Here is a 13385-nt window from a genome sequence, read left to right as displayed (position 1 = left end):
ACAGTTTCTGGAGTTGGGGCCCCTCAAGGAGAGGGTTGGGTGCCCAGCAGGGGTCCCTCAAGGGTTAGGGATTGCCCTCGGTCTGTGGGTCTTGAGTAGGCACCCCCTGTCTGTGGGGGCTCATTCAGGCCGCCTTGGGTGTACACCACAATCCCCAGCTCCTAAACATGGGCATGGTCCCAAAAAGGAATGGAGGAGGAGTGCTGATTGAGACTTGCGTGTAGTTTTCATAGTGTGGCTGCACTAGTTTTAGAAAAAACACATCTATCCCTCACTTTATAATTAATTTCTCACTCTAAGTCCAAAACTGCTGAATGAAAAACATAAATTTCCATAAATTTTTGGGGGTAATACATGCATTCTCTCCCAACTCAAGATATCCACATAATTTTCACAGAAGTAAAAATAGATCAACCAAACACTAACAAAATAACAATGGAAAAGGAAGAAGCACAGCTTACACACATAATGTTATGTAGGGACTGCTTATTGCACTTCCAAAAAGAGGAAGGGAGTGATGATGAGGCAGGGCAGAGACAAGATCAGTGGCAGTGCTCTGCTGGGTCAAACTAAAATTGGGAGCAAAAGGAAAAGCCAGCTCCTATCTTTATTTAAAATGTTATTTCATTCATCATAATTTTTTGCATTAATTTTGATTTAAAAAGTAATCTTGATTACTAAGATTTTTGGTGCCCCCTTACATTCTGTGCCAAAGTGAGTCCCTCATTGGCCTCACTGTAGTTCTGGCCCTGATCCAAACAGTCGTTACATGAAGTAATTCTGTAGTAAAAAATATAAAATATTTTTTTCACCCATTCTCTAATATCATCCCTACCTGGGTGCGGGTGGGGGGGGGGGGGTGTTGCTGAATGAAAACTTTGCATCATATGTTCTCTCCTCTACCTGGAAAACTCCTACATAGCCTTCAATGCCCCCTCTCATAGCAGCGGACTGAGGAAAGGAAGGCAGGGTGAGGCTGCTCTCTGGCTACTGGCATCACAAAGTCAAGAGTGCTCTTGCCAGGTCTTGGGGCAGCCTAAGTCCCTGGAGCAAACATTTTGAAGGCAGAAACTTTTCTCACTTTGGGAAAAGTCTGTACCAAAGGCCTCAGAGGCAGCGAGTTCTGAAAGAAGAGGCTCTGGGGCCCTTAGGCCTCAGGGATTTACTGCTCTGAGCGAGGAAGCTGCCCTCAGGCAATACAGTCTGTGCAGGGAGGGGTTGGGGTGGGGTGGTGTGGTGTGGTGTGGATTTTAGGTACAGAGTTGCATTGTGGCACTCTGCTCCTGGGGCTTTGTCACCTACCTTCTTTCTTTGGGAGGCAACAAGTGCTCTGCACCTCAATCTGGCACCTTGGGCTGGGATTTAGCATTTGGCTTTGAACAAATCACATAATTCCTTGGAGCCTCAGTTTACTTAGTCTAAATGGAAGCAACAGTACCAACCATCCAAAGCTAGTGTGAAAATTAAAGAGGGTCATGAAAAAGCTCCAACCATAGTAGGGGCTAAACGAGCAATGTGAATCTCAGTGTGAATATTCATTCTCTAGAAAATATAACACAAGCAATGTGGGCAGATTTTGTAACCTTTCCTTATGTGGAGAAAAAAGGAGATTCTATGGAAGATAACCTTGCAGGGTGATCTGATCATAAATTGCTAACTGCATGTCATGGTGGGTAGTCACTCCCCAGGAATATAACTTCTTTAGAGAAAGAATCTTAAGCCAGCCTTCCTTGTGCATCTGGGCTAACAAACATTTGAGATGCCTGAAGGCATAACCACCTTTAGCAAAGCACATAATCTTGTTAACTATTTTGTAATCCAATACCCAAGTAATCTCCCACCTCCAAGTAATCTACCATATTTTCTCTTCTAATTTCAAATGTATAAAAGAAGCTGCAAAATAAAACTATTATTCTTAAGAGCATTTGAGATCTAGTTCCCTGGCATAGGTCTTCAGTTTGATCCATTCTCATAAAAATTCTCTACAGGTTGGGATTTTTTTCATTGACAGTTACTTTTGGAGCTTTTTAAAGCTAAATGTGTATTCTTTATGTCCTCTCCCAATTCCTTGACCTTCAAACTTAGTTGATCACCAAACCTTGCCAATTTTACCTCTTTAGGAGCTGCAGCTTAGTCTCCCCTTTCCTGTCCCCACTGCCACACGACTCTGCCTCACCGGTAGTCCATGTTCACTGCCTTGTTGGCATCTTCCAGGCAGATACTGAGCCTCCGCCTCTCCTCCTTCAAAGCCTCAGTGTGAACTCTTCATTGCTGGTCATAGCCTGATGGCTGTCTTTGATACCTGAGCCCTTTTTTGCGGACACCTGGCTTATTTACCAGACTATTTTTTTGCACCAGGCTCTAGATATGAGCTGAAGTGCTAAATGTGACCTGTGCTCTATTCCTTGAAAGGCACACTCATGCCTGCCCCTTTCCTTTCTTTCCCCCTGGTTGGCTGGAACAAGTAGGCAGTGGCAGGAGCTGTAGCTTGAACGATGGATTGGAAGCCTCATACTCCAGACTGCAGGTTCAGGAGAGTGAAACAAGGGAAGAGAAAGAAGTGGGCTGCCTCCTCCCTGCCAGCCTCCATCTTGGTCATGGCTGTGTTCTCTATCTGAAGCCCCAGCCTGACAAGTGCTGCCCCTCTCACAGGGACGTGCTCTCTGTGGAGTGTCATGGCCTCCAGCCGTGGCTCCCCCTGTGACCTGAGAAAGATTAGTAAGAAGCTAAGAAAATTCCAAGTGGAATAGGGAAACTGAGACAGAGAGCTGAACACAATGGTTGAGCAATTAGCAGCCAGACACAAAAGGTCACCTCCCTAGAGATAACATCTAGGTCTCAGTTGTGTTTCAGCTCCAGGCCCAGAAAAGCAGCAAAAGGAGGTGGGCTACACCAGAAGCAACTGCAATGACGATTAAAGAACCCCTGCCACTGACCAAACAGAGGAGACCATGACCCTGACAGGGTACACCTGGAAAACTGATGAGTATTTTACTGAAACCCTCCCCTAAGATTCCCTCCTGCACCTGCCCTGTGAGGAAGAAACAAAAGCCTCAAGACAAAGGACTCAGCATGAGAGCATATGCTCTCCCTGTGGTTAGCAGCTGGAGCCATACTTTTCCCTTTCTTCTCCTCACCTGCTCCCCCCACCCCGCCACCACGCCAACTTTCTTCACAAGACAATGAGCAGCTGGCAGCTTGTCCCAGGCTTATCCCCTGAACCTCTCCCCAAGGCCCCTTTTCTCTGATTTCACAGGGATCTAAGGCAACCCAGCCTAGGCTCTCTTGTTACTTCTATGCTAAGTATGCCCTTCTCGCCACCCTCCACAGGCCCAAGAGAAAATGTATTAATAAAACTCTTACTTAACTACTTTCATCTTGCTGATCTGTAATTCTTTCCTGCATTGGTGAGAATAACTGAGCCTCCAGTAACACACCTACCCTGTGGGTTTCCTTCACCACACTGTCCTTGTTTGGGTGCTGCTGAGGGTACCCTAGGTTTCCTCCACCCATCCTGAAAGTCCCAGTTCTGGGACCAACCTCCATTCTCAAGTCTTGCCTTGAGCCCCCTTGAGCCCCCCACTCCCACTTATTTCCTTGCTTTCCCACAGGGCTGCCTCTGGAGAGCATGCGAGCCTTCTGGGCTGGCCCCATTGTGTGCTCTGTCTCATTTCTTGACCCTCCCCTGTTAGGTGCTGGAGTGACTGGTTTGTGTCACTCTGTCTTCATTCTGTGGAACAACTCCAGACCCAGGCATGGTGCCTGGCAGGCACATCACGGGTGCTCAATGGGGAGCTTCTGAGAATACCAAGCACTCATATGAGGCAGGCAAGGCCAGGTTTGGCTCAGGCTCAGCGTAGAATTTGGTTTGGTGTAAGTAGAAAGGGGGGTCTGGGGAGGTGGGTAGTGGACCCTGTCTTTCAGGTCTACAGGCATTGGAGGGGCCTCTGTAGAGAGGGCAGGGCAGCTCCAGCCATGCCCACAGGACCCACTCCATGTATGTAGAGCCCAGTGGAGAACAAATATGTGGAGAACTTGTCTAGAAATGATTGAGAATTTCAACACAGCAACATTGCAGCAATAAACAAAACATGGGGGCCTAAGTGTGGGCCCCTGAGCAACTGATTGCACAGTTGCATATGCATGAAGTTGTCCCCAGTGCCAAGCTCAGTGCTGGTCCCAGAGACAGCATTTGTCCCTTTCTTCTTCCCTCTCTCCCTCCCCATACCCCCTCTCTTATTCACTCATTCACACTCTCTCTCTCCCTTCCACCTTCCCTCTCATCCTCACTGGACAGGTATTTTATTAGGGATCCCCTGGAAATCAGAGAGCTAATTGAAGGACACACACTCCTGCAGTTCATTCTGGTGGTGAAGACAGAGAGCTACTGAGTTGACAAGCAGAACAGGTGGCAATCAGTTTGCTGGAGGAGGAGAAGGCACGGTACGGTCTGGGGTGGTGGAGTGACTTTAGACAGGGTGGTTGGGAAAGGCTTCATGAGTAATGTGGCAAAAGACATGGGAGAAAGGGCAAAGGCAGGGTGATCAGCTATGGGGACCGAGGGAAATGAAAGCGGAGGTGACAGGATTTTCTGCAGGGCCAACTGCAAGTGTGGGACCAAGACAAGTGGAGTATGCTGTCCAAATTTTTGGCCTGAGTAGCAGGAGAGCTGGGGTACCTTGTGCTGAGATGAATGAGGCTCAGATTGAGTCAGCATGGTAGTGAAGATCAGAGCTTATTTCTGGAAATGTTCAGGTATCCATGTGGCACTGCAGAGGAAGCAGTTGGTCCAGAGCTGGGGGTGGCTCTGCCCCTCGGGTATGCAGGGTGGCCAAGTCTACAATGTAACAGAATGCATGCACGATCTGCTGCTGTGGCAGAAGTCTCCGAGCTGTAGGACAGAAAGTCAAGTCCACACAGATGGGTTTGTATCAAATGACTGGCTCAGCACAGGCTCTCAGCACTACTCTCTCTGTAGGGACTGTCGTAGTCTTGGATCAGGCAGGTAAGACAGATAACACCATTCAAAATACATCTGGTTTATTAGGATTAGCTGTGGCATTATTGGTTCCTTTAATAGTTCTAAACTGATACACATTTCCCCACTAACAGCATATATGTAGGTGTGTGTTGAGCTGCAGTGACAATAGCAAACAGGTGAATTGCTTAGAAAATGTTTGTGATCCTAATGGGTTTATGTTAGCCGTGGTGAGAGAAAGAAAAAGTAGCTTGGAGTCTTGCCACAGTGTCCTGGGCAGAGCCAGGTGGGTGTCCAGAGAACCTTTTTGTGCTCTTGCCATGAGCCCCTGTGCCCCACCCCAAAACTGAGGGGGGAGCTGGGTGCCCATTCCCTGCAAAAGAATGGGGTCCTTTGGGATTGGGACATCCCACACTGGCTGCAAGTGACATCTTTGCCTAGAAAGATTTTCAGGCATGAAATCTATTTCTGTATGGGCCAGCATGACCTCTGGGTTACAAGAAGAGGTGTGTTCACATCAGTTCTGGGGTATAGTATCCTGATGTGTTCATCCTCCAGATAGGTGTGGATCAGCTGCATTTCCAGGGTCTCCTTCCTGGCCGGCCTAGGCCCTCCTCTCACCTCTTTCAAGGGCAGACTGTTTGTGAGACCTAGTGTCCCTTCCAAACCCAGCTCCTCTGCCCACTGCCATGGCACCACTTTGAAGCTCTGGTTGTCAGTGCAGAGCTGTCAACTTTGAGAATGAACTCAACTGGGGACCTGCACAGTTTTCCTGGGGTACCTCAGGTAAGACTCCAGACACAGCTAGTGTTCACTCCTGTGCTCATTCCTCATTCATTTCAAATATATTTTTTCTTTTTTACATAGGCAATTCTTTAACCAGATGTGTAAATGCTATTGAATTCATCTCTGTAAGAGCTTTCACATAAATAAATTCATGCATCTGAAAGATCCCTGGTGAAACCATGTGCCTGATATTTAATTTGGGAAATGGTATTGTAGTCACCCGGTTATGGGAGAAGTAGGGTGGGGATGGGGTGGGTGGGAGGTGTGGGGACTTTGTGTGACATGAGCTGTCACAGCTCTGGTGAGAATTCCAGGTCTGGGCTCAGGGGGGTCTTGTGGGTTTGGGAGTTTCCAGTACAGTTTCTGCTTTTCCTTAGCTGAGAAACAGCACAAACATTCACATGGCTGCCCAGCTGAACAGGCACCCATCTTGTCTCTCAGTGCATTTCTTATATTTTTCTCCCTCAAAGAGAAGCCTGAGAAATAAGACGGGGCAAGGGAAGACACTCCCTGTGGGGGAACTGGGGCCCTGCCCCCAGGGGGTAGGTGCTTGGGCACTTTGTCCATCATGAGGGGCAGGGATGAGAACACAAACCTGGGCCCTGGGCCCTGGGCAAGCATGATTGGACTGCCCATTGGAAGGGGACCAGTTCTAGCTCTGCCATGGTGTGCGCAAGTCTCTGGAGGGAGAACAGAGGTGGGTCCCCTCTTTGAGGACTAGAAAAAGCCCTAGAAGACCAGGATGTGGGTGAGGGGCAGCAATTATTCTGCTAGAGGAAGAGGGGTGGGAGACTGAACTCCTAGAGTCAAAGGCCCTGGCAGGGAATCGGCTGCTCCTGCCTGCACCTTTCATGGGAGTCAATACTGAGCAATGGCTCCCCTGTGGCTGCCCCCCACCACATGGTCATAGTTATACTAAGGAGCCTCATGAGGTCACAGCGAGTCTGAGAGTGAAGGTATTCCCGAAGTGGGCAGTGATCCTTGTTTATTGCTGGCGCTAAATGAGGGCCATGGGTGGGCGTTGGCACCTGAGAAAGGCTGGTCAGGCACTGCGGGGCCTCGGCTAGAAAAGGTCTAGGAAAGATTGACCCTATCAGCTAGCCTCACCTGCCCACCCGGCTGTAGGGCCAATGAGTGGGGACTCCCTTCTCCTGTCACTAGAGGTAGCTGTGCTGCCAGCACTGAGCTCCCAGGACAGCTATGGGCCCAGACAGATGGGGACCAGGAAGAAGCTTGTCACTGCCACTGCTGGTGCTAAGAGCCCTGCCTCTGTGGGCTGTGCGTTGACGCCTTTAGCAGAGTCCCCAGGCAAGCTTTTCCCACTCCTGTGCAGAGGGATCAGACTCTTGTGCCTCCAAGTCCCCTTGGTCCCACCCACCCACTCACCCACCTACCTAAATAGTCTCTGCTTTGGAATATACGTTATATATTAGACATTCTCTCTTCAATACAATTGTCCTCTCATAGTGTCAAGTAAAATGAGTCACAGAAGGAAAGGCAGCCCCTGGATACAGAGCTCTCAATGGGCAGCCTCAGGCTCCCTGAAGGGAAGGAAGGGAGAGTAGGGTCTCCTTCCAACTTCTCTTTCTCTGGGCTAAGTTTCATGCCACCCCAAAGCCCAGTTCACACTGACAAGGAGTTGACAGGGGTCACGGGGTGGGGGGCCTATGCATTATGAGGAAGTTCCAGACATTTTTTGAGGCTCAGAGGGCATGTGAGTCTTCCCTGGGAAGCTGACACTAGTCAACTCATCACACCACAGCCAGAGAAAGGCCAAACCAAGATGAGTTAGGGGTGGAGGGCTTGGGGGGATTGGAGGGGTGGGCAGGACGGGGACTCCAATTATTGCAGTCAGGTGTCCCAGAACACCAGGAATTCCTGGGAACCTTGCAGGAGCTAGGAGAGGCAGAGCAGAGGCTCTACTGTGTTTTAAGGACATTCCAGCACATTCTGTCTCTGGAAAACTGCCTGTGACCCTTCTCTGTTTTTGCATAGTGTCAACCCCTTAACGTAGGTCCAGGGATGGACAACCGAATGTATGACAAGAATGTCTTTTTTTCTTTAGTAAATTATGTTAGGGGTTCCTCCAATTTGTGATTTTTTTTTTTTTTTTTTTTTTGCAAGCCACATCTGAGAGGTCAGCTTCTGCCTTTCCTCTGCCCATTTTCCCAACAGTGGGATTGCCTGGCTGGACAGTGTGCTCAGGGTAGGGAGCCTGTTCTCGCTGCCGCTGTCCTTTGAGAGACCCATGTGTTTATTTCACGGAAGACGGAGTTGGTTACTTCAGGAAGCTCTTTGTGGAGAACGTGGTAGGCACCTTCGTAAATCTGGAATTAGGAGAGAGAGGAAATCAGGGCTATAGGAAGCTACAGGTACGGGGAGGGTGGCAGCCAGAATTCCCCCATTTTCTCCCCCTGTCCCCAGGACTCCTGTCTTTATGGTACGAATGCTTTTTGATCAGATGATGGTTCAAAAAAATTAAAATTTCCCAACATGTTCTAGTACTTCCTGTTTTAAATCAACACATACCTTCCATTTACTCTGCTGCTCTCTCCAGCTATGGACCTCGTCTGTGCCTCCATCTCAAAACCGTGATTTCCATTCCCTGTCTTCACTGACTTGCCTTCCACTTGCACCTCAGCTGATCCCAGTCCATTTTCACTCCCACCAACCCACAGCAACTGTTCTTAGCAGGGGCTCCAATGACATTCAGTCACCGTAGCCAGGGAACACTTGCTCTCATATTATTTGTCTTCCCAACATCATTCGAAAGCTTTTGACCTAAAAATACTTTCCTTTTGTGGTTTCTTTCAATTCTTTTCCCAAAATTCCAATGGACTCTCTAACAGGTATCTCAAAATGCAACCCTCTGGGTCACCTATCTTGGTATAGGGGTCACAGTCTCCTCACTGGTGCAGGCCCAAGCCCAGGATTCATCCTAATCACTTCACCACTACAGTCCCTCTCTCTCTAGTTCTGGCCAGGCGGCCCCCTGCCTTCACTGTCACCACCTCAGGGCCAAGCCCATCCCCTTGGCCTGGGTGATACCACCATCTTCCTGCCTGGTGTCCTCCATTCTTACCTCCACGTGGCAGCGGAGGGAAGCTTTGAGAACTGGAGTTGGAGCACATTGCTCTCCAGCTCAGAATGCTCTGGTGGCTTTTTCATTGCACTAAGAGAAAAATTCCAGATTCTTCCTCTGCTGCCAGGTCCCTCTGCCACATACCACCCTCACCCTGTTCAGCACACTTCCACCACGCTGGTCTCCTGGTTGCTTGCATACACTAATATTTTTGAAACTCAGGTCTTTGCAGTGGCCCTTTGTCTGGAATGTTTTTCCACTGCTGTAGTCACTGTCAGTTCTTAGGTCTGCCTGCACATCTGAAGTAGGTGCTTCACCTCATGTCTGGTCCTGCTCCTGCTTAATTTCCTTCAGGACACTGACCCTCTTTGTCATCATCATCCTGTTTGGTCATTTGTTGCTCATCTGCTAGGACATCATGCTTGGGGATGTTGAGACTGTGCCTGTCTTGTTCTCTGGGCCTGGCACAAAGTCAATGTCCACTGAACACTTGGATCAAATAAAGAAATGGATGAATGGATAGTGAATGAACAAATGAACGCTCTGTATGGCTTCCTTTTGTAGGGTCACCAAGGTTCCATTCCAGCAAAGGGAATGATCTGTGAGGTGCCTTCACCCAAACTGCAAAGTGCTCATGATATTTATAATTTCTAGCATTATAAGAGCCAGTCTTCCCTTTTCTCCTTCTTTCTGCTCATCTAGCATTCTATATCTGATAGTTGGTATGGGCTGGGGTCTGCAATGCATAATGGTGTGAGGAGAGCACTTGACAGTTTGCAAAGACATGTGAGTCTCTGTCAGTACAGTATGGAATGGAGAGGGTCAGTGTGCCCAGGGCAGAGGGTGTGGTTTGAATCCTGATCCTACCGCTCAGCAAGTGTGGGATCTGTAATGAGTTGCTTACTCTCTTTATAACTTAGCAGGAAATAGCTCTGGACTCAGGGCTTCCATGTGTCCACTGCGTAAGTGCCATTGGCATGGTTTGGGGACACACTCATTCACTCTTACAATGGAGCTGTGGTCTGCCCAATTGACTGCAGACAGCCGCCTTCAGGGTCAACTGATACTTGATAGGTACACAGTAGGTGTGTCTCCTCCTCCCATTCCCCCAGCTGGAGCTCTTCCCAGATCAATCAGACAAATAAAAACAGGAGCACTTGGACCCTAAAACCATATTTTCTGGCTCTAAAGGCCTTCTAATTAGTCCATTGCAGTCTGTATGTCTGATAGGCCGTGTGGCTAAGCCACAGGTCCCATCCCCTATTGCAGATTCACTAATGCAGACCAGGCCTTGTCATGTCCTATAGCCCTTGGCAGTGGTGATTGGTTCCAAGCTGCTACAGCAAATCAACCTGCAGGGAAGCTGGGCGGCCGCAGGCTTTTGGACATTGGACATGGAAAAGTGGGGGACACGCTCTTGGAGACCTTTCTTTGCCCAGTGCCCTGTTGCAGGCTTTTTTCCTTCACCAGGACACCTTCTGCGTATTCTTTCTTTTTCCCTTTCTAGCTTGTTCATGTGAACAATTGGCTAATGGCTTGTGTTCTTGCTTAGAATTAACAACTGCCTTGTATTCCTTGGTAGTTATTTCCCAGTGGGGCCAGGCTGGCCCCATTTCAAGATGCCTCTCCTGGGAGTGGCTTTGTGGGTTCTGGGCAGATGTGCCCAAAGAGATGCCACCTTCCCAAACTTGGGGAAGCGAGGGGGTTAGGTGCTCACCTTGAGTGTCTTGTCCTGGCTCTTGGCAGACTCCATGAGCAAGTAGGCCCCTTTGCTGTCACACAGGCGGTCAGCAGAGCCCTGGAGCAGCAGGAAGGGCAAGGTCAGCTTGGGGAGGGCCCGCTCCACCCTCGAGACAGCATTGAGCAGCTGGATGCCAAAGCACACTTTCAGTCCTGCTCGGCAAATGAGGGGGTCCGTGTTATAAAGGTCGACCTGAAGGAAAAAAAGAGAGAGGGTTCTGTCAGTTCATGGGTGAGGGGCTTTTCTGTTTTCTGTTAGCTCCTCCTTCTTTTTTTAATCCTCACCCAAGGATACATTTATTGCTGAGAGAGAGAGAGAGAGAGAGAGAGAGAGAGAGACCTAGATGTGAGAGAAAAACATTGATCGTGTTGCCTCCTGTATACGCCCCAACAGGGGATCGAAACTGCAAACAGATGTATGCTCTGACAAGGGATTGAACCCACAACCCAGGTATGTGCTATGCCTGGGAATTGAACCCACAATCTTTTTTTTTTTTTTTTTTTTTTTTGGTGTATGGGATGACGCTCTAACCAACTGGGCCATCTGGCCAGGGCTGTTAGCTCTTTCTTGTGCTTTGGCCTGAAGAGCTGATTCCATTCAGTCAGACTGTTTGGGGCACAGGTCTCAAGAGCCAGCAGTATGGCCAGTCCTTCCCTGACCCATACCTGCACTATTTTTGATGACTCTCTTTACAGGCTGTTCTATGCCTGTAAAGAGAGTCATCAAAAATAGTGCAGGTATGAATTTCACATTCATACATGTGCCTATAGACTGTTTCAAGTATTAATATCTATATTTTTATATAGGCAGCATTGTATTATTTACAGATCATTTCACTAAGGAATAGCTGTGATGATATTTTGGTGTTAGTCATCTGGATTTTGCTTTCTCTAATTCTGTCTCCCCTTACTTAGTGTCCATCTGGTAGAAGTGGGTGAGGGGCACACACAAAATGCAGGGGCAGTAGGGTCCATGGTGGAAGGTGGACTGGTTTGAGGAGCTCCCAAGGCATTTTGGCAGGGAACCACCCCACGGGCTTTCAGAGGAGCAAAGTCCAGGGCAGGTCTGGGCCGTGGTGGGCTCTAGTCTCCATGTTCTCTGGGCTGCAGAAGGCTGCCTGTCATTCTGACAGGGATAGCTGCTACTTCTTTAGGGGATATGCCCAGAGGTTGGGTCCTCCCTCTTAGTCATCAAATTGTCCAGGACCTAACTCTGACACTCTCCCTGCTTATGGCTCAGGCGCCAATCTCTCCCTTAATGGGGATACCCTGATACCTTGTCCTTGTTCTCCCTGGCTTCACTCATCTTGCCTCTAAGAGAACAGTGAGTTATCTGTTCACTGTGGCCCCAGATGAGGCATTGCCCCCACAAAATTTGGGTGAGAAGTCTCTCAGACCCATATGGGTGGGTGTGAGGCCACAACCATCCCTTATCTCATTTCCCTTATCCTTGCCAGTGGATTCTCAGCTGGTTGGACAAGTGCTGCATGGTTTTAATACTGGGTAAGGGAGCAGAGGGGCCATGGGGACAAGGAACACAGGGATAGCTAGAAGAAAATGTGCTTCCAGCTGCCCTGTGTGAGGATGACAGAGTGTCCACTGTGTTCTAATCTGGGTCTGCAAGGGTGGGGGCTACACCGCTCTTATGTTACCACCCCTTTAGGACTTGCCTAGAATCCAGATTCATGCCAAAATGGAACAAGCTATTTTGGGTTATCACTGCCATCCCTAATTCCTCTGATGCTTGGAGACAGAGCAGGCAAACAAGACCTTTGTGGAAAGCCACATGAGATGGTTTAGCCGCTTCCTGCAGTTGAGCTGGTGTGAATCCTGCAGGGCCAGGCCATTTATTTGGGGGATGAGGGGACAAGAGACTGGCTGGGGTAGTGCATAGGCAGTGCATGGCCATAGCAGTTGCTTGTCCAGGGTTTGCAAGGAGCCCTCTTTGGAAGGAGAGTCTGGGCTTGGGGTCTGTCGAGAACTGAGGCTAACAATGAGAGCAATTGGTAACTGCAGCACCACTGACCAGACACATACTCTGTACCCAGCACAGTGTCAGGGCATCATATGCAAGATCTCATTTAGTGAAAAGAAATAAAAATAGCTAATATTCCTGAGCTCCTTCTTCCTATGTGCATGCATTAAGTGTTTAACCTGATTAACCTGTCTGAGGAATGACTCTCATTATCCCTGTTTTGCAAAGGAGGAACCTGCTTATTATTCATTACCCAGTTCCTGTTCTCCCCTATAGAACCTTGAATGTTTCATTTGGAACACAAGCATCCAGAGTAAATACTACATTTCCCAGGCTCCCTTGCAGGTAGGTGTGGTCATGTGCTCACATCCTGGCCAATGGGAAGTGAGCAGCAGTGCTCTGTGCTCCCTTTTGTCAAATGCTTGCCCTATTTATTTCCCTCCTCCCACCTACCAGGACACAAGCAGAGTAGGGATGCAGTTGAGGCCACAGGGACAAGAGCTGCACCCCAGAAACAGCGAGCAACAAAATGTGTTAGAGCATGTGGGGCTGGTGACACTGAGGAATAAGCTTCTCTCCTGTTTAAGTCCCGACTATTAGGGTCTGGGTCTCTTTAGGCTGGCAGCCCTTCTAACAGCTCTCCATTCTATGCTTCTGAGCCCTGGTTGCAGGGAATGTGTCCTTATGCATGCACAGGGCCAGAGTCCATTAGACAATCACCTTCCTGAAATGGCCTGCCAACTTGTCCTGCTGACCCAAGACATTCTGGCCACATGAGGCCCATGGGGAGTCTGTTTCAATTCTTCTGCCGGCCCAATTGGCTT

The 13385-nt window shown here is 48.8% G+C and overlaps 1 protein-coding gene across 5 annotated transcripts in view; it reads right to left on the bottom strand.

Moving 5' to 3' along the window:
* Positions 1 to 4283: 4283 nt before the first annotated feature.
* MGLL (monoglyceride lipase) overlaps positions 4284 to 13385 on the bottom strand; it is a 190240-nt gene continuing 181138 nt past the window's right edge. For 2 of the 5 annotated variants that reach the window (XM_054587495.1, XM_054587493.1), the window contains exons 7-8: positions 10564 to 10779; positions 4285 to 8091 (exon numbers count right to left, since the gene is read on the bottom strand). In XM_054587495.1, coding sequence (XP_054443470.1) covers positions 7966 to 8091; positions 10564 to 10779 — 342 coding nt within the window. In that variant the 3' untranslated portion in view covers positions 4285 to 7965. Of the gene's footprint in view, positions 8092 to 10563; positions 10780 to 13385 lie in introns of all 5 variants that reach the window. The other 3 variants (XM_054587497.1, XM_054587496.1, XM_054587494.1) reach the window with 2 other exon arrangements.

The sequence above is a fragment of the Pteronotus mesoamericanus genome, unplaced genomic scaffold (genome assembly GCF_021234165.1).
Source record: "Pteronotus mesoamericanus isolate MK-2021 breed Mesoamerican mustached bat unplaced genomic scaffold, CSHL_Meso_final scaffold_118, whole genome shotgun sequence".
NCBI lineage: Eukaryota > Metazoa > Chordata > Mammalia > Chiroptera > Mormoopidae > Pteronotus > Pteronotus mesoamericanus.
This window is presented reverse-complemented; position numbering and strand designations above follow the sequence as displayed.